This window comes from Rhineura floridana, chromosome 10 (genome assembly GCF_030035675.1).
Source record: "Rhineura floridana isolate rRhiFlo1 chromosome 10, rRhiFlo1.hap2, whole genome shotgun sequence".
NCBI lineage: Eukaryota > Metazoa > Chordata > Lepidosauria > Squamata > Rhineuridae > Rhineura > Rhineura floridana.
Genome location: NC_084489.1, coordinates 18,456,050 through 18,478,094, shown reverse-complemented (window position 1 = coordinate 18,478,094; position 22,045 = coordinate 18,456,050). Strand labels below are relative to the sequence as shown.

At 40.5% G+C, this 22,045-nt stretch overlaps 1 protein-coding gene across 1 annotated transcript in view; it reads left to right on the top strand.

The window, feature by feature from the left end:
* TMC2 (transmembrane channel like 2) overlaps window positions 1-22,045 on the top strand; it is a 94,675-nt gene that overhangs the window by 783 nt on the left and 71,847 nt on the right. Inside the window, exons 2-5 of the mRNA XM_061585568.1 lie at window positions 11,596-11,643; window positions 12,930-13,230; window positions 16,793-16,945; window positions 18,671-18,761. Of these exons, the coding sequence (XP_061441552.1) occupies window positions 11,601-11,643; window positions 12,930-13,230; window positions 16,793-16,945; window positions 18,671-18,761 (588 nt within the window). The 5' untranslated portion in view covers window positions 11,596-11,600. The remainder of the gene's footprint in view (window positions 1-11,595; window positions 11,644-12,929; window positions 13,231-16,792; window positions 16,946-18,670; window positions 18,762-22,045) is intronic.

Genomic DNA, 22,045 nt, shown 5'->3' with positions numbered 1-22,045 from the left:
ATTCTTAAGCAGAGCTTGTGTGGCCCCAATGGGCTCAGACAAGTGAAAATTGATATCTTGAGAGAAGGTGGAAGAATGTACCAGTAATCTAGTAAAGGGGGTGGGGAGAAAGACTAGGAATCTGAAGTCACAGTGCAATCCTAACCATGTCTACTCAGAAGTAAGTTCCACTGAGCTTAATGGAGCTTACTCCTGAAGTGAAACTGAACATAGAATTGCATCCTTTAACATCTAAAATCAATTATTTCCTTTAAATATTACCTGATTTATCAATAAATATTAGATTATTTATAATAAGTCTGTTAAATGTTCAATATGTCATCATGTGAGTCTTGTTGTGGCTTGCTATGGAGTAGCACAGCTACTCTTCAGAATTGTGCCACAAATACATTCCCAAAACTCTGCTTTAAACTGCTCCAAACCCCTGTGGCATGTAATGAATAATAGCTGTAGTCACAACTGCAATAATAAAGTAACTTAATGACTAGGTAACACATTGCTCAGAAATGAGAGTAATCAATAAATAAGAGAAATGTTGGGTAATAGTTATCCCTTGTGTCTTATCATAATCCTGAGCAGGTTTACTCAAAAGTAATTTTCACCATTCAGTGGTGCCTTCTCTCAAGTAAATGTGCATAGGATTGCAGCTTTACTTTTATTTAATGTCTTGTTTCCTTTATATTTCAACTTTCCAGCAAAGAGCTCAGTGTGACATACATGGTCCTGCACCTCCCCAGTATATCCTCAGAATAACCCAATGAGGTAGCTTAGTCTGAGAAGGTGACTAGCCCAAATGTGAGTTTCATGGCTGAATGAGGATTTGAACCCAGGTCTCCCAGGCCCTAGCCCAACAGTCTTATAATTGCACCACACTGGCTTTCGCAGAACTTGCACACTACAGTACCTCTATAAAGTGCAATATAAATTACTCCACTATACTTTTCTTCCCTGCTCTTTTAAAACCTATTGAAATCAATAGTAATGTAAATTCTGTTGTGTGCTTTACATTTCCTCCTAAAGGTCAAGAGAAATATAGCCAGTACTCTTCCAATAATTTGATGGCATAGGTCAGCAGTGACACATGGGGGGAGTAGAATGTCAGTGGCACTGAGATGGCAAGGTTGGGGGTACTTTGGTGGAAGGCAGCAGCTGCCTGCAGGTGTGTGCCCATGTGCTGCAGGATGGTGGTGCCACCACCAACCCTGAACTTGCAGACACCTTACCCCATATCCCCATTCAGTGAGTGACAGTGCTGCCATCACCAGGAGACTGCTGCTGTTGCAGAGAGTCTGGGATCTACCCTGTGTTTTACTAGAACCCCAAGAGCCACCAACTACAGCTAGCTGCAAATGACGTACAGTAGGGCCCCACTTTACGGCATTCCGTTTTCCGGCGTTCTGCTGATGCGGTGGCTTTCAATTAGGGGAAATTCCCCATTTTAAAGTCGATTTTGCACTTTTGTGGCATTTTCGAGCGACGCGACCCATTATAGTCAATGAGTTCTGCTTTATGGCGATTTCCGCTTTATGTTGGGGGCCTGGTCCCTAACCTGCCATATAAGCGGGGTCCTAATGTATGTCTAGTATGAAAGAACATGGTGTCTCTGAGTTGCTGAGCACAGGGTTATTAGAACTGAGATCAGCTCACAGTCTTTCCACACATAGATCTATTCCTAGTTTCCACAAGCACTCTTAATTTAAGTTGTCAAGTTTCCAGACGGTGTGTCCTTTTGTTGCTATTGTTAAACAACTGGAAGCCAGAAGCTCTTGCCAATTGACTATGTTAGGTCCAAACCCAACAACAAAAGCCGTCACTACTTACTCACCTCACATCCACTCGGGAAGGTGTGGAGTTGAGAGCACTGTCCCACTGCCAGAGGCCCAGGAAATATAACACAAGAATTACCTTTGCAAAGGGGTCCCAAAACCTTCCAGCAAGATGCCTTTCAGAGATGGGAACCCCGTTTATTGAAAAGACACAGATTATATACTTTCCCCAAAGAGTTACAGCGCGGGGAGTAAAACGTCATAAACAAAGAATAAAACATATGTCAAGGTAACTTTTTAGGCATATGAAAGGGGTGCTTGGAGTAACAAAAGCCAGGGACATCTTACTCCCCTTTCAGGCTTAGTCTTGCATATTTTCACAACCTTGAGATAAGCGCTGGTGCCAGGATGCTCAGGTATAGATTATAGGGAACATCGCAATAAGCAAGGCCATCAGGCTTTAGATACATACATTCAGGGCAAATTCCTTCCCTTAGGCACATCCATGATAAAGTTCAAAAGACATGTAAATGGGGCAAATTGGTTCTTTGTTACAACTGTCATTAGCATTTGGAATTGCATAGTAATATTGGAAACTGAGGCACTCAAGGGGAGGAGACCATTTCCAGATTATCCAGGCTTTTATTTACCCAGCCTCCTGGAATGTAGGGTCAGGTCAGGGGAAAATAAACCAAAATCATCTTATATCAATTCACGTTTTATATTTTTACTCAACAACTACAAATATCCCAAAGATCTACCAATAGATTAATCTACCTTTTTGCCATAAATCATTTGTATGGACGCAGGCTTACCTTACAGGGTTGTTGTAGCATGGTTCAAAGGAGTGCTTACAAGAATGAAACTACAATGGCAGAGGTAAGACTTCAAAACATTGCCAAAGAATTATTTAAAAAAAGCAGTGTCAACTTTCTTCTTTGTACTCAGAAACTGAGAAGAAAACAATTGTGGATTTGCTCATCTCTGTGCAGCTCTTACCTTCTGCATCAAGTGTCATTAGATACACCTGATGGTCAAACACATGATAATGGCTGCCTCCATTAGAAACTGCTACTAGAAGCAGCTGCATCACATGGTTTTATGGTAACACAAACCTGCATTGCAGGCTATAATACCCTAGATCAGGATGGTTAGAGTTCAGCTTTTTGCTGCTATTATTCTTGTTGTTGTTGTTGTTGTTGTTACTACAAAAACTCACGATCCACCAACCAGAGCAAGCCACAAAATATATACCCTTAGAATTAAATAATTCTTAGCCAAGGGACTTGTTTTTAAGAATAACAGGCAATGAAAAAAATCAATATTTTAACAGCTATAAGTATGATAGTTACAGAAGTTGGTATTTTCTTTTTAAAAGTTGGTATTTTAATTTTAAAGCTTAAGAATCTGCAAGAAAAATGAAAAGAGTAAAACTACATTCCCCTTTCTGCCAAAACTCTTTGTATTGAATGTAAGCCTTGACAGGAAAGTTTCAGGAAGTATAACAGACCCAGCATGCCTTGCCTTGTTGCCAGTAAAAGGGAATTGCTTCAATGTCACATTTAATATGTGTCATTGAAGCCATTTTCTTTTCCTGGCAGCAAAAGTGTATATAACGGAGATTGTACACTTGTTGAAAGTTACATATGAATAGCTGTATGAGTGTACAGCTCAACTATTTGTGTACCCAGGTACACATACTGTACACTCGCTGAATGTAACGTGAATAGGGCAGTGCTGTGTCACAGAAAACTTTCTTATACTCAGTCAACACAAGGCTTGTGTTCACCTATGGCCCTTCCCAGTGTCAGTTTTATCATTCTGATCTGTGCACCTGGTAAATTTCTTCTAGCAACCATATGGGTGTACACTGCAAACATTTTGACCCAGATTTTGTTTGGAGCCTCAGTATGGTATTCAGGATTCATGTTTTCTTTGGAAGGAATCCAGTCCCTCCTTCCTTAATGCTATACTCGGTACACTTAAATGTATTGCTGCTATTGTCCTTAATTTGGAAATTGGTCTAAGCTGGCATGGACATACTCTATCCATCATGGGTTCCAAATTTGCTCCTCTGCCTCTTCAAGCTGTCTGGCATATCAGGTGACAGTTTTTGTGTCTTCATGGAAATGTGAATTAATGGGAATAATTGTGCTGCGAGTCCCCCCCCCAAATCTGCTGTCATTGGAATATGTAAAAGCCAAATCTATGGTTAAGCAGAGAATAAAAGATATAGATATGTAACAGCCACATGCATTAGCTAATGGGCTACATAATCCATGGTCATTGGGTCCAACTTGGTCTGCCTCTAATAACTGTATGATACATTTAATTTTTTGAATATATTAAGTACAGAAGAGCTATTTTATTGAATTGTAATGTTTTCTCTTCCAAGATTTTAGGCAACAGATTTGCTAGTTACCCTTCATCTCAGCTCAGTTCCTGGGTCCCAATCAGAAAATATTAATCCTCCTCCCCAGGCTCTCACCCTGGGTTGGAAGCAGCACAGCCCTGCAAGAAGATAGTATAAATCCAGGACATCAACTCTCAGAAGAATGCAGGGCTCTTTGCAAACAGGATGCTGCCTTTGCTGTGCAAATTTGCTATCACAAGAGGGAGCTCTTAATTGCTTTATTAGTGGGTTCAATCTGTGCACTGGCCTTATAATCGTATAACTCTTTCCGTACACTATACTGAGTTGCTGATTTAGATAACATGGAAATCCTCTTATCTAAGCTTCAGGATAAGGAGGCTAAATATAAACAGCTCAAACAGGCCACTGGTCCATTTAGCCCAGCATTGTCTACTCTGAATGACAGCAAGTCTCCAGGGGTCCTTCTGCAGCCCTGTTTTAAAGAAATCCTTGCATTGGTGTGTAATATATCATCAAACAACCAACAGAAAACACCATATCCAACAGTTAAAGGCAGTAAAGAAGCAGCCCACTATCTGGTAAAATGTTCTGATCAAAATGGATCTTGCCTGAAAAACACCTACAGGATTAAGAGGATCTTGTCAACCACCGGTTGGAAGTTAAAACAAAACTCCCCAAGCTTCCCTAGGAGCATGTTCCAAAATGAGGGTGCCACTGATGAAAAGCCCTGCTCCTTGTCCTGAATTATCCACAGAATACTGGAGCCACCTACCACTATTGTTGTTGTGCTCTGCTTTAAGTTCTCATGCACTTCTGAGTGGCTGACTCACCTCCTTTCCGATTGGCTCCAATCAGCAGGAAAGGACAAGGAAGCATCTTAGAAGACTCTTTTCAGTGGCCAAAACACTCACCTTTCATGCTGATTGGCCTATAGGATGCTGGAGACACAGGGACCCTACTGGGACCTTACTCCCAAAGAAGTAAGGGGTCTTGGACCCTCCAAGTTCCTGGACAACTGCACCCTGATGCCCAGGTAAGTTGTCCATTGCATTCCATCTGGTACCTCGAGCCTACACCTTGCAGGGCTTTCAAGGTAAACAACTGCACTTTGAATTGTGTACTTGGAATATACAGTTGCCATCAATAACTGAAAGTCTAATATGTAAAAAAAAAGAGAAGCTGACATTTATATAAATATATAGGAATCAAGTTTTAGCACTAGGAAACTTCTCAACCATGGGTTATTTATAGAGCAGCTACATGTTGAATAAATGTAACCCAGGGATTAATTAGCTAAAGCCTTATGTTGACCAAAAACAAAGAAAGAAAGGCAACACTATCTGGTTAGATATTAAGGAGTCTGGTGTGTGTGCTTGCAGGATTCAGTTACAGTTTCTCTGATAATACTAAAGGGGGGGAGAGAATACAAAGTTATTAGAAAACCTTTATGTCTAAAGTTGATTAAAAATCACAAGATAACTTAGAAAGTGATAGTGTCCACTAAAAAAAAAGAGAGACCCCGACCACTCTCCTAATCATCCACTTATCCAGTCTTGGCATCCCAAATGCCTTGCTACAGTGCTATCAATTGTTCATGCTCTGTGCACTAGTCTGACATTTACATAAGTAATTGTTTAGGTTCACAGTTGCACATTACTAATTTATATCTTGAGCAGAGCAAGCTCTGGAGGCAAAAAAGCAATCTGTTAAGTTCTCAGCACATAACTCTGTGCAAGAAATAAAGCAGGCAAGACATTTTATCCTCCTAGGAAAACTAATCCCATATGCTGAATGGAAAAACAGAAAATGTAAATACTTGCCAGTTAACAAATGGGGTGGGTGGGTAAATTATTAGCCACATCAAATACATAAATCTGTATTAACTATCTATGGAAGATTTTAAGCAGGATCTCCTTCAACCAGGTGAATACTCCGAATCCATTTCTCAAAGCCAAAGTTTAGCTTTGGACTGTGTGAAGTAATAATAACCAAGATGAGAGACCTGCAGCATGTGCAGAGGGCTTTCCCCTTCTCAGAGAGGAACCATACTACCCCTTTTCAGGTGTTCAGTGCCAGGATGGGTACTGAATGCTTGGAGGGGGTGGTGAGAGAATGCACAGGTAAGCTCTTCTCCTAAAAACTGATGTGACTCTAACTGCGGCATGTTGGGTATCAACCTGAAGGAAGTTGTATATACAGTATGTGTGTATGGCTCTTTCCTTTTTTTTATCATTAATTTTTATTCAAATTTTCAAAAACAAAACAAAACAAAAATACAAATTAAACAATAAAATAAAATGTTGACTTCCGATTTGTCGCCGATCAGTTATAGGTCTACAATATATAACAAACCTGTCTCTTAAATTATATTACAAAATCACTTTCCTCCTGTAGTTATCTTAATTAATCATCAAATCTCATAAACATCACTTTATTCTTTCCACAAAAAGTCAAAGAGAGGTTTCAACTCCTTGAGAAATATATCTATCATTTTTCTCCAAATAAGCATGTCAATTAATCCATCTCATCAAATCTATTAGGTCCAATAATTTCAATAGCCATTCTTCCATTATCAGTGTTAATTCCATCTTCCATCTTCCATCCTTGCACCCATAATAATCCTGTTAGGTCCAGTAATTTCAGTAGCCATTCTTCCATTATCAGTGTCCCATAATAATCTTGCTGTCATAGCCATAGTCATATAATAAGAGTCTGATGGGAATTTCCTTAATCACAAATAATTCCTTGCCATCAATTCTGAATGTGTTGCTGAAATATTGTTGTAAAATCATATATCTGTTCTTCTTTTTTATGAAATGCACTGGCACATCTCTTGAGAGTTTTTCCATTGTCACATATCTGTAATTAATTCTATAGATTTTTTCTATGTCAAGCTCCATCACATCATTCCAGTCCAGAAGTTTATCCAAGACATTGATAACTTTATCTCTGATATCTTCATTAATTTCTTCAAGGACAACGCTGAATTCCAAACAGTAAACTTTATCTCTAATATCCATAAACTCCAAATCTTTTTCCAGTTCCACGTTTGTTCCAATCTCCAGGGCTTGCATCTTCCCTTTAATTTTTCTTTTTTTCATCTTCTGATGCTTGTCCAGTTGTATCTCTGAGCTCATCAACCTCCCCTCTCACAAAATCCCCTATTTCTTTAAGCTCCTGCTTTATTTTGCCAAATTCAATTTTCATCTCCTGTCTGCCCTGTCTCAGGGTTTGTTTCATTATCTCAATCTCATCCATTATTTTCTGAAACATATTTACTTCCAGGATCTCAGCCACTTTCTTGATTGCCATTCTTAAAACCACGAAGAAAAAAAAAACCACTTCTTATTCCAGCAACAAAGGGGTTAATATTCCAAGCTTGATGACATCACAGTGTAGACAGCACAGCCTGCCTTATCTCTTATATGTTCAGGAATGCAAAACAAATTTAGTTCACAGCATCAAAACAGTTAGTGGCATCGAGAACAAGCAGATTCGTCAAAATGAAATAAAATAGTCCCAGACATATAATACTCAAAAATTCATAAATCAGATTTATTTATTTTTCTCTTTGGAATAGAAATCCCTCATCCATTTGTATCTTTAAAATGCACAATTCCAGGCCAGCTTTTTGCAATAAAAAAAAAGATAAGCTATTTCGATTTCTTTCCTCCTTAATTTCGTGAATGAAAGAGAAGAGTTATAACTCACCCAGGGATTCTTTATAACTGATTCATTGACAAATCTCTTTTTGCTGTAACAATTTAAGCCAGATGATAAAAATAGAAAGAGGGGTGCTTGCCTGTTAATCCGTTTTTCTTTAAAGAAAAGATAAACGTCTCGCTTAATCAGTTAGAGCTGGTTTGAAAGTCCATCCGGTGCTGCTGGCTGAACCTTCTTTCATAAACTAATGAAATCCAGTCCCCCCAACAAACACAAGCTTCTGTGGTTAATCTCTACGTTTCTCCCTTCCCGGGAGAAAGTCTTTACCAGTCAAAAAAAATGTGCTGACTGATTTTAAAACTGAAAAAGCTTCTTCTGAGACAAGAGCTCGTCTCAAAGGCAGGCACAGGCGAAGCAACCCTTCCCGGAAGTCTGTGTGTATGGCTCTTTCCATGGTGATGGGAATCCTGGGTCGCTTCCAGGCAGTCACAATTTTGTGCATGGGATTCAGTCACATAGTAAATATAAGGTTGCACAGTTAAAGTGGAGTTGGTGTTCTTACAAAACTGCTTTTAAAAAATGAATTAGGAAAGTGACAAGAAAACACACCGGAATGTGTGGGACAACAATTGCTTGTTGCAGTATCATGTAATGACTGCTCAATAAAGAGTCAATGTCGTATAACCTCACCACAACTTTGTGTAAACAAATCAGGATGAGTGCGCAATAAACAGGTTGTTTGGAAGTGATCCTGGTCAATCAGGGTTTCTGTCTCCATGGAGTCCTCTGTGCATGCATTCAGTGCCTTCAGACAGATGCTTTACATGTGGAAGGGAGGGTTGTGGTCAGTGCAGGTGTGTCATGACTCATAAGCCCCATGGAAAACTCTTGGCAGGACAGGTTAGAGGAGGACGACGAGGTCTGGGATCCAGGGGAGGGGCCCAGTGGTCTAAGAGTGATGGATGAGGATATTGGGGAGTGGCCAAGTGACCTGTTGATGGCTCTTCTCCCAAGGTGTTGGCTGACACGGATAAAGGGGTTGCGTTTTCAGCTGTCCTATTACCTTGCTTCCAGCGATCAATCCACCTCCTGGCCAGCCTCTTCTTGCTGACCCACCTCCAATGCTGACCCACCTCCAATGCAGGAGAGTGCTGGAGGTGGAGCCGGGGGGTGACCTGGCTGAGTCATCTACACCTCCATCGCCACAGACACTATGGAGACTGTGCAGGTGCAAACAGACTGAGCCAGTTAATCGCCTACTCCTAGGAGTGCCTGCTTGCTTGCCCAGGCCCGAGCTGAGAGGCAAGTCCTTCACAAGTAGTCGTACCTGCCCCATTCTTCAAAAGAGGGATTCAGGGCAGCATGTCAAGTGTTGCAACAACATAGCCATGCCAAGTAGTGTCTTGTTGCTGTGATCTCAGCTCTGTGTGATCTGTAATCTGTTCTAAGTTTCAGTTATGTTACTAACCTGCAGATTAAAGCCATTTGTAATAACCGAGCCGAGAGTTCCAAGTCTGAATCTGTTGGTGGGAGTCAGGACAATGTCAGTATCTAGGGGGTGGGGCTAGGTCATACATTCTCACTAGCCCCTTCAAGTATTCAGCGGCCATGGGTACCAAATGCCCGAATTGGGCTACGCTGTCTGTGAACATGAAGGTTGCATTTAGCTATTATTGCTAATAGCCACTGATATACCTGTCCTTCCATGAACCTCTCCTTTGACTAAAGCAACCAGATGCAGATGGTATCAGGCTTCCTGAATCTTTATCAGTTGTGACAGAGAGCGAATTTCAGGAGGTCCCATTTTTCTTATCATGGTCAATAACGCAGTGGCAAATTCATAAGTGCAGAGTCCCTTCATAATAGTCACAGCCACGCCCCCTTCTAAGGTTATACAACCTTGTAAGATTACAAAATAATTTGGCCAGGTTTGAGTACTGCTTTCTGTTTCTCTGTTACTGTCACCAATTGGTTGTCTTTTGTCACTGCCGGTGATATTGCTTGAATTACTGGACACAGTGTCTCCTGTTGCTACCAAACTGCTTGATGATGTAGATAGGCTTGCACGATCATCAGGATTCACTATCTCTTCTTGTGCAATTTTTAGAATTCTCACTCTTCACAGCTTGGCTTTTTGAAACAGGAACTAACAGGAACTCATCACTCTGATTGGCTCCAATAAGCAGGAAACAACAACGAAGCAAGTTGGAAGACTCTTCTCAGTGGTTAACACGCTCCTCTTTCATACTGATTAGCTCATAGGACACTGGAAACATAGGTACCCTGCTGAGACCTAGCTCCCCAAAAAGTAAGGGACCTAAGACTCCCCAAGACCCTGGATGACTACACGCCAGTTTGACAAACTGCACTTGGCAAAATTCCTTCTTGTCCTTTTTTGCTTCTGGTTCTTCTGCCTTGGGCTGCTTACTTTCCTTGCTGATCCTGCATCTGCCCTCTATAGAAACACAGACTAAAAGCTTTTTCAGTGTCTATGAAAGAAGAAATCATAGAGCGTAACTTTCCTAAACTACCCCTCCATGTTATGACAGAGCCATTGCTAGGTACTTAAAAGATTCAGGGCATAAGCCCATAGACAAAAATGTGTATATGCTGATTTATATGTGTAGATGCAGATGTATAAGCTAAATGTCACAGAGAGCAAGCCAACTAATTTCCCTTCCAGGTTACATTATATAAATTCTTCAATTATTTTGAACCCCACCTGATCATCCCAAATCAGTTCCTCTTCATTTACTCCAATTCCCCAATAGATTATTTCCCAAATCAATTCAATTACACTCATTCATTACCCTCCAAATCATTTCTAGATGGTCATCTTAAATTAAATGTATGTGTATTCTCCCAAATTAATATCCTGTTCATTAACCCAGATAAACCCTAATTCAGTTTCTCCTGAATTCATTACCCACTCAGAAATATTTGGGACACATAGAAAAAGATGTGAGGCCTGTGGCCCATAGGCATGTCCCTACCAATGCCCCTGGTTATGCAAAGGGTTTGGCAAATCTTTCTGTCATAAATGAGATCCCCAAGCCATCACAGGGCTGCGTATGCTGGAATTTATATTGCTCTCCAATTATACTGATGAGCGCTCTCCAAAGGGCTTTCCTTCATGTTTAAATAATGTTATGCAACGTAATGCCAACAGGTGCTTTCTGTGTTGAAAAAAGATAAGAGCTGAAAGTGGCTGGATTGGATTGGCACCGTGAATCTCCTCTTTGCCTCCAGTCTGTAAGCTGAAGCGACTGTGTAACACAAGAACGATGTCTGGGAGAACTAGTAGTTGCAGGTTCATTGACGGCTTGTTTTGTGCAAACCAGTATGGAGCCATAGAAGGAAGCCTGGAAAGAGGCATGATCAAATACTTCTATAACTGGTGTTGATAAAGTCCTTGAGCAAGAGTGCCGAATTAAAGGGAAAATGGCGAAGAAGAAAAAGAAATGTGAATTAGAGGTCATTATGGAAGATGGTTCGTATGGAATCACCAGTATTTAGTCACAATTTTTTTGTACGTTTCATCTTGTGGGAAAGAATTTGACATCAAATTCATAGCCAATGTTCAAGGAATATCTATTTGATATTGAGTAGAAGAAAATCAGTAATTTGCACACGTATAGTAAAGCAGGAAAAAATAGAGTTGAACACAATTTTAAATTTAGCTCTCTCTAAGCCAGAAATGAGAAGAACCTATTTTTTCTCCTTATGAGTAATCTACTGTATGCTGAAGTATCAACAATAAATGTGATCGTTACATTTGCTTTTGCTTTGCAGCTGGGATGGAGATTGATGGACAAGTGGAGAGCGACTCAGACAGTGAAGGTAAAAGAGATTAATAGCTACTGTCTTTGAAAAGATGGTGCTGAAGAATTTATTTTCTTGAGAATTACATGCAGTGCATATAAATTTATACATACTGACAATGAGCTAAGCAATTGTTCAGTTACTGTCAGCCTTTGGGAGGACTTGCCTTAAAATAGGGGTGACTAATCTTTTTCAGGCTGAGGTCTGCATTGACCTATGGTCAAGCCTTCATGGACTGCATGTCAAAGTGGGTGTGGCCAAAGTGTAAAACTGGCATAAGAAACTGTAAAAATGCGTGTGGCTAATTTTTTTTTTAAAAAAAAAGATAAAAAGGGTTGGGGGGTCAAAAATATTTTGGCATCACAGAATTAGAGCAGGGGACCTATGGGAGTGCTCAGTAAAGATATTATTTTTAAAAAATCAAAACCTATTTTTCAAAATATGGACAAATGAGAGACCCTGGGAGACCACAAAAACAAACTTTTGACATCAGAGTATCACAGAAGGGACCTATGGGATTAGTCAGGGGGGGAAATGAAAAATGGGGAAATTTGGGGGGCCTTGGGGATCAGAAGAAACCCTTTGACATCATGACATCATAATAGGAGACCCACAGACACAGTGAGGAAGAGGAATAGTAGAATTATTCTTATTCTTACCACTTTTTTAATTACAAAAAGGGGAAAAATTGGTGGTTTTGGTTTGGAAGGCAACAGAAAAACATTTAGCATCATAACATCACAGTGGGGGACCTTAGGAGCAATCAAAATGACAAATTAGGGGGTTGAGGGCACAAAATCACCTCAGGGTCTGGGTGCAGCCCGCAGGCTGTGGATTAACCAATCCTGTCTTAATACAAAGGCTCTGCCTTTCATATAGAGGTCAACATTTGCCTATTTATTCTGTGGAATTCTTTTCTATGGTTTGAGTGCAAAGTATAACATACAGAGTCAAAGGTGTCCTGGGTGAACCTCTTCCCTACATCTTAAAAGCCAAACTCAGTTTTTCTTCTCTCCTAATGTACCTGAAATAATAGCTTTATTGGCCTTCAGGGCACCTGCCTGACAGTTATGATAGATGCACAAGTCTCAATGTCATATCAGTGTGCTACATAAACAATGTGTGGCAAGGCTAGGCCTGATCTAGAGACCACTATAGTCACTGGGAAGGTATCCTCATGGATTTTCAAGAACTAGATTTGACTACTTGTCTGTACTTGTCTGATGAAAGGCTAGTCCTTAATTACAGCCATATCAGCTGAGGGGAGTTTGAATGGAAACACACATTGTTTCCCTTGAATACAGATGAGGAGGAGGATGAAAAGACAGCCAGAAATCGGAATACAAAGGAAACTACTAAGGCAACAGAAAAACAAAATGAGGAGAGGGATGCTGATGATGAAGAGGAAGAAAAGAGTTCCAGGCGGAAGAAAGCAAATAAAAAGAAAAATCAGAAAGCAGGTGATAGTGACCGAGAAAGCGAAATAGAGGAAACAGGAAAAGGGAAGAAAAAGACCGGCAAAAAGGTCTCCAGCAAAGACCAAAAGGATGCCACTAACAATAAAGCAAAAGGGAAGAAGAAAAAGAAGAAAAACACAGGAGAGAGGTAAAGCCCCTCAAGCATACTCAATGTCTAAGGACTTGGATATTTTGTACTGGGTACAGATAACTATTTACAGCATATGTATGCTTTTCTATCTGTTCTAAGTGACACACAAACATTTAAATCACTGCTTTTCTTAACAAAATAAACACATGTCCATTGCATTTCCAGCTACCACTTCTGTGTATTTCACTCAGAGAAATGGAGATTTAATGCATGTGTGCCTTTCAAGAATAATGCATATTGTATATTGTGTATTCAAGCATCAGCGTCTACATTTCATGCTAATTTCCATCTTTATCCATAAGGGGTAATATTTTCCAAGTCATCCAGTTTCTTACATGTACCACTACATAGTCAGTCAGTCAAGGCACATGCTTGATTTTCTAATTCAGGGCAAAATTTAATTTAATAGTTTACACACAAAGAATGGCTTACAGAGTTTTCTCATACATGGATGAAGTTTGATTTGGAGATCACTCTGTATCCCAAGAGGTCCTAGCAGATAAATAAGCTTATATGAAATGGAAAAAAATTCAATGTTGACCTATTGAAAACCTCTGGATCTAAATCAGGGGGCATGAAGGTGAACACTGAAAGGAGTGAACCCAAAAAACAGTAAAAGAATTTCCCTACAAATTCCTGTCCATCTGATTCAAATCCATTGCATATTATCTAAGGAACCTATAATGCTTTTCCTACTCAATTTCTCTTAGAAGTTCTCTCTCCCTGAAGGGTCCAAGCCACCTTCTGATCAAGGAATGGAGAACCTCTACATATTGTTGGACTGCATCTCCCATCATCCCTGATCATTGTCACCAAAAACAGCAGCTCCTTGTGGTGTTCCCTTATCCCTCTGTAAAATTTATTTCATCTTACAGTAACTAATGCCATTGCACTGAGCACTACCTGCCTATGTTCTACAGCACTGGGTTGGGCTCCTACTAAGTTAGTCGCCCTTGGTTCTTGTGGAATCAGTGGGACTTAAAATTAGGTATGATTAACTGTTCAGACTGATTTCAGTGGGAGCCTGCTGCAACAAGCGCATAGTTAAACTATGCAAGCGCATAGTTAAACTATGGAATTTGCTCCCACAAGATGCAGTAATGGCCACCAGCTTGGATGGCTTTAAAAGAAGATTAGACAAATTCATGGAGGACAGGGCTATCAATGGCTACTAGCCGTGATGGCTGTGCTCTGCCACCCTAGTCAGAGGCAGCATGCTTCTGAAAACCAGTTGCTGGAAGCCTCAGGAGGGGAGAGTGTTCTTGCACTCGGGTCCTGCTTGCGGGCTTCCCCCAGGCACCTGGTTGGCCACTGTGAGAACAGGATGCTGGACTAGATGGGCCACTGGCCTGATCCAGCAGGCTCTTCTTATGTTCTTATGTTCTTAACAAACATTTTCTGACTCCAGCCCACCAGCTGCCACTGGTTAGGCAGGAATATGCTTAGCAGGACCTGAAATTGGCTCTACTTAACATTACAGATGGCAAGGGGGAAACAGCTGTTTTTGGTGCCAACCATGAGTTTTTCTGACATCTTGTTCCCCTGTATCCCCACATGTGTGCACAGGTTGTTGTTATTATTATTATTATCTTTATTTATACCCCCCTTTTCCAAACTGCAACTCAAGACGGCTTCCAGATAAAAATAAGTACATATCATTAAGAACCTATAAAAATATAAAACATATAAACATATAAAATCAGCATTAAAACAGGATTAAACTATTAAGATGTTAAAACCAATTAGATATACACTTAAAATACTGCAACCCAGTTTAGGAGCATACAAGTAAAACAGCAACGTACAGCATCCTCTTCAGTCACTACCCCTAAAGCCTTCAGTTCCTGCCGGAAGAAAAAAGTCTTTAGCTGTCGGCGGAAGGACTGCACAGAGGCCATTCTTGCCTCCCTAGGGAGGGAGTTCTAGAGCCTAGGGGCAGCCACTGAAAAGGCCCTATCTCGTGTCCCCACCAGTCGCACTTGTGAAGGTGTTGGGATCGTGAGAAGGGTCTCTCCTGAAGATCTCAGGGCCCGGGCAGGTTCGTATAAGGAGATATGGTCTGACAAATAGCCTGGACCTAAGCTGTATAGGGCTTTATAGGTCATAGCCAGCACTTTGAATTGTGTCCGGAAACAGACTGGCAGCCAGTGGAGCTGTTGCAGCAGGGGAGTTGTATGGTCCCTGTAACCAGCCCCAGTTAACATTCTGGCTGCAGCTCGTTGCACCAACTGAAGTTTCCGAACAGTCTTCAAAGGCAGCCCCACGTAGGGCGTGTTACAGTAGTCTAAGCGGGATGTAACTAAGGCATGTGTCACCATAGCCAGATCAGATGACTCCAGGAACGGGCGCAGTTGGCGCACTAGTCTTAACTGTGCAAAAGCATTCCTGGCCACCGCAGAAACCTGGGCCTCCAGGTTTAAGGCTGAGTCCAGGAGCACACCCAAACTGCGAACCTGCGTCTTCAGGGGGAGTGTAACCCCGTCCAGCACAGGCTGAACTCCTATTCCTTGATCTGCCTTTCGACTGACTAGGAGCACCTCTGTCTTGTCTGGATTAAGCTTCAGCTTGTTCACCCTCATCCAGTCCACCACTGTTATCAGACACTGGTTTAGAACCGAGACACTTTCCTTGGAATTAGGTGGAAAGGAGAAGTAGAGTTGGGTGTCATCTGCATACTGATGGCACCAAACCCCAAACCTCCGGACAACCTCTCCCAGTGGCTTCATGTAGATATTAAATAGCATGGGGGACAAAACTGAACCCTGAGGGACCCCACAGGCCAACGGCCAAGGAGTCGAACAGGAATCCCCCAGCACCAATTTCTGGGTTCGCCCCTCCAAGAAGGAATGGAGCCATCGTAACACAGTGCCCCCAAGTCCCATCCCAGTAAGGTGACCCAGAAGGATACCATGGTCAATGGTATCAAAAGCCGCTGAGAGGTCCAACAGAACCAACAGGGACACACTCCCCCTGTCCAGTTCTCTGCGTAGGTCATCTACCAAGGCGACCAAAGCCGTCTCCATCCCATAACCAGGTCTGAAACCAGACTGAAATGGATCTAGTAATGTACTGCCTTCAAGTCGATTCTGACTTATGGTGACCCTATGAATAGGGTTTTCATGAAGCTGAGAGGCAGTGACTGGCCCAAGGTCACCCAGTGAGTTTCATGGCTATGTGAGGATTCAAACCCTGGTCTCCCGGGTCATAGTCCAACACCTTAACCACTATGCCACACTGGCATACAGCCTTAATCTTGTTTATAGCCAATTCACATGTCTACTGGATGCGCTATAGTTACCAAGAACCTTACACATGCCAATCTATCTGTCCCTAGCCAACTAAACATCTACATCTGCTATCAAATGCAGATTTTTTTAACAGAAGTCACTCCTGTTTTTGCAATGGACTACAAAAAGTTTGATCCTGTGCATAATAATAACTGCATATGATGAGCTGAATATATTTGCTAAGCTTTTGCACATGCAAAATTTTCAAGCACCCGCCACATGAATAAAGGAATGAACTGACCCTAGGTCTGATTTTGTCTTTTCACTCCTAGTTCTTCCTCATCTGCTTCCAACTCTTCAGATGATGAGTCTCTATCTGAGGAGCAACTGACCAAGCTAAAGGAACAGGTGGAAGAAAAGAAGAAACTCATATCAATCATAAGAAACAAACCCTGGCGTATGGCAAAGAAATTAACTGTGCTGAGGTAACCTGCAACACTTGCTCACTGATGTCAGTTTTCACAACTGATATGTGTGTGTTTAGGCTTCTCTTTCATTCCGCAGAAGCTATGCTCTGCAGCTGCTATGTCATCTTGGGAAAACAACCAATGGAAATTTGCCACTTTGGTTGGTTTAACAATAAGGACACTGAAAGCAGGAATCTGTTATCAGCCTTTGTAACTGAAGGACAGATGATGAGTAAAAATCTTTTCAACTGATACCCAGCCTTGGCTCATTTTATTGCTTTAATTAAAAATACAAGCTTAAATGCCTGGCTTTCAGAAACCTTGTTGAAGTCAGCACTCTGCTCTTCTTTGATTATTCATGCTTTTTGTTATATAGACATCCTTTCCCAAGAGCTTTCAGGTGTTAAACATTTGCAAGCAGTTAGGGGAAACATATTGCATTGATTACTGATGTCTAGAGTATAGCTGCCAAGCTCATTCAAGGGAATGATACAATGCGCCTCAGCTAATAGTGTTTACTCGCCAGCATTGGGGAGTAACCATAGTTCAGTAGTACAGCATACAGCTTGCTTGCTGAAGGTCCCAAGTCAAGTCCCTGGCATCCCAGCAGATAGCAGGCAATAGGAAAGACCTCTGCCTGGGCAAGCTGCTTCCTGTCTGACTAGACAATACTGGGCTGGGTGACCAGTCTGACTCAGTATAAGGCTTCATATGTGTATTAACTGCTTAAAGATTGAATGGTTCATGTGGCTATTTAAGAAGGTCTTTGGCTGAATATTTCCTCTTTTTTGGTATTTTGATATTTAAGTCCGATGGCTGGTTTTCAATTGATGTTATAGTCTTGGTTTTTATTCTGATATTTTGATTTATGTGTTGATTGAATTGTGGATTATTTTATGGGTTTTTATAACTGTTGTTTTTTATTGTGATCCACCACGAATTTCTTCTGAAAATAAGCAGGATATGTTTTTTTGAAAATAAAATAGATAGTATACAATGGTATTCAAACTCTTTCATACAAAGAGCCACATGTTGCACTACAGAGAAGTGACTAGTTACTGAAGTGTCAACAAAGCACAACAAAAAGAATTAGTTTTTCCCCACTTATTTGGAAGAACACATCTATAACACAGATGTAATTGGTTTTAAAACATTAATCCATCCGAACTTCCCACAGAGCCCTGGAATTGTGGAGATCCCTGACAAAGAATATAGTCTCTGTGATGAAAACATATCCTTATGTATTGGAACTCACTGAAAGTTCAAAATTTGAGTAAGCTAGTCAGCTGACAGTGGGAGTTTCAGTTGTTAACTCAGGAGACATGGAGAGGGCAATCTGGATATAGTGGGATTTACCATCTTTAAATGCAACAAAATTCATGGACAGTGACACAACAATTACCAAATCGCTGTGGAGAGAGAGGAGAAGGCATGCAATTAAATCAGTTTACATTTATAGTACAGACATGCTCTTGGAGGAGAAACCCCAGATAGGAACCCCTTTATGTAAAAGGACTGCACAAGAGACTTCAGATTTCTTCATGACAAAACTCAGACCTTATTGCTCCTTTAGCACCACTCAGAAGGCTATGACAGAACTCAAGCATTATGACTTTAATGTTCGTACTGCATTTGTAATCAGCACAAAGGTAAACATTAAAGTTTCTACCAATTCTGTCAGATGCTGCTGCTGCTGCTGTTGGTATTATGTATATAAAGCCACCTTTTTGATCTTTAAATTAGGGAGGCTCAAGATTTTGTTGAAAAGTTTGAAGGTGCCTTGGGAAAGGGCAAAGGAAAAAAGTTATATGCCTACAAAATGATGATGGCAAAGGTAAGCAACGTGTGAATTTCTGATCAAAATAAGAGTTTCTCATAATTTTTGTGCTGTATTTTTGCTATTGGAAGTAAAAAGGCTGCATTTCTTACATTAAAAATGGAAATGCAGGGATTCAAAATGTTGACATACATTTTAGAAACTGCACTTTTTTTGAACCAAAGTTTAATGTGTGGTGCCACAATCTGAACACTAACATAGATCGATGAATCCTTCCACCACATGCTCAAATTCATTCAAAACATTTTGAACTATACGGAAAATGTCAACATGTGTGTGTGAAGGAGGGAAATCAGGATATGTGTGCAGGATAAGAAGCGTGCACAGACTTTCCAAAAATATGAAATAAAAACTGGACATTGGTACAGGAGGAAAGGTGGCACTGTGTTTTTTTGAAAGGAGTGAGTATTGTACTCTGCCTCTAAACATTATATTATATATAATTGTACATCTTTTTGAAAAATCACACAACAATGCAGGCACTATATTACTCATTACTAGTTATTGTACTGAAAGCATTTTACCCTGCTCTTAAACTGGAGAGAGACCCAGGGCAGCTTACAGATGAATTAAAAAAGAAAAAGACAGTCCTGTCCTCAGGCCTACAGTCTAAAAAAAAAACACAACAGGACACAAAAGAAAAAAGGAATGGGGAGGGAGGAGGAAAAATGCAGGCTCCATTTCTTAAAGTGAGAGTTCTTACACAACCAGTCAGTATCGAAACAGTACAAGTAGCCTGATGGAATGGCTACACAACACTTTATTTATCTTTATTATTTATTACATCATTAAACCCACTTTTCTTTCCAGGAGCTCAAGGTAGTGTGTGTGCATTGTTCTCCTCCTCGTAACAACCCCGTGACATAGATTAGGCTGAGAAGCAGTGACTGGCCCAAGATCACCCAGTGAGCATCATGCCTGAGTGTGGATTTGAACTCTGGCCTCTCAGAAACGAGTCCAATTCTCTATTACACCGCACCAGCTCTCAAAGAGAGCCCAAGGCAGTTAGTATCTTAGTACAGCTGATGGCTAGCCCCTGCTTCCCTCCGCTCCCTCAGCTCTGCAGCCTTGTTACAGACATTATCGAATAAGTTACAGACATTATCAAAAAGAAAACACCAATATTCATATATTGTATGCTACACTGCAGTGGAGCTATTAGCTGGGGGTGCATATTCCCAGCAATAAAATGGCCTAGTTGAAGTGCTGGGAAAATGCAGTCTTGTGGAAAGAGAAATGCAGCCTTGGATAAGATGACTGCATCTTCACACTAACAAATGTGTCACTACAGTATTCTCTGTATATTTTAATTAATGCAGAAAGACTTCTAGATCTGTTTCCTAAGCAGAATTCCAGCATTTAAAAATGTTAACAACAGATTATATTGTCTGTAGTGTGAATACAGTAAACTACCACACTGTTCTTCAACCTTGGGTCCCCAGATGTTGTTGGACTACAACTCCTTTCATTGCCAGATAGCATGGTCAATTGTCAGGGATGACGGAAGTTGGAGTCCATCAACATCTGGAGACCCAAGGTTGAAGAACAGTGTACTAGTCTGCTATATTCACACTACAGACAATAAAGTCTGTTCTTAACCTTTTTAAATGCTGGAAGGTTGAAGACCAGTGGACTAGTAGGTAAGATGGCAAATCTGTACATAATTACATGGGAGTAGGGATGGACAAATCTGTCAGTTACAATTAATTTCACATTTTTCCACAGTTCAGTTCACCACATCTTCACATCAGTTTGCAATTCTTTATAAAAACCCTCATGAAGATTCCTCAGCATTTTAGTGCTTATTTCTCCTGATATGCATGTTTTTGCAAGAAATTTCCCCTAATGTGCACATTTTTGTACACATTTTTGGTAGGAGAACTACATCACAACATTTAGAAAAGTATGAATTTGGAAGCATAGCTGCATTTCAGTTTGCATACTACCTAATTTGGGAAATGCAAATTAGATAGCTTCACATTAGGGATGGGGGAGAAATTTGATTCAGTTTACATTTAAAGCCAAATGTATCAAATTCACACTTTCTGAAACAATATGGGAACTGAAACACAGCCGTCCTCCAAACTTCACACCTTTGCGATGCAGTTCTCCAACCAAGCTATGTTTCCAAAAGCATATATTAGGGGAAAGTGTGCAAAATATGAATATACTTTAGTCAAAACTGCATACAAGAATGTATTTATTAAGATAAATTCACGCAAAAATGCAGAAGAACTTTCATGAGGATTTTAAAAAGATTAAAAATTGCTGAAGAAATGTGGAGAACAGAATTTAAGACTGGAAAAATGAGGAACTGAGAAGACCGAAACTGACAGACCATTCCACCCCTAGTTCACATTAAGATGTGAGCTGAACTGAAATTCTCCTCCAAGCCTACCTAGGAATAAGTAGTAATGAACTTCCTTCTGAGCAGGCATGCGTACAATTGTACTGTAAGTGTGTGAGCTGGGAAGCCCCTGGTTCAGATCTCACCAGAGTCAGGAATTCATTTGATAGTCTGAAGGCAAGGCAGTGTTCTCCCAGTCTCAGCCCTCTTCTCATTTGCAATACAACAATAATATTAACTTACCTTAAAGGCTGCCATGAGGATTGTTCAGAGATTATATATGAAGCATTTTGAAGTCTTGAAATGTACTAAATATAAGCAAACATATTAATTATTATTATTATTATTGTGATTTGTAATGTTCATGGAGCCTTGCAAATTAGAGAGTGAATCCCAAATACAAGTACTGAAGCTTTGGGAAGATTGAATTTTAGATTTTAAAAGCTGAGCTATTTGCAGGCCTCAGGTGACCTGTTTATTGAACATTAACCCTGATTTCCTTGCACAAACCTTACGCGGTGGTTAGACTATGTCTGGTCTTTATTGAGCATTCATCCTAATTTGTTTTGGGGGTGGTTATATGACAATGTACATTCATCAAACTTTTCAATACATTTCCTCATCATTTCCCTAACTACAAAAACCTGTTTCTTTTTTAAAGTGTATTTGTTTTGCTAGGACAACAGAGCCCTTTAACCCACGTATTACACAAATCCGTTTAATCCTAATGGCACTTGAATCCTTGTCTGCAAAATAGTGACAGGCTGGAAGCAGCCACAGACATCCAAATTGTGGGTGGTCTAGAGTGTTCTAGAGTTGAGTGGGTAGAATAACAACTTGAAATAAATATTTTAAGCATAGTCAATACTGAGCTAGATGGAAAGAAGAACCTAACTACTGTTAGGTCATTAGGGAGGGGAGTGCGAACAAGGAT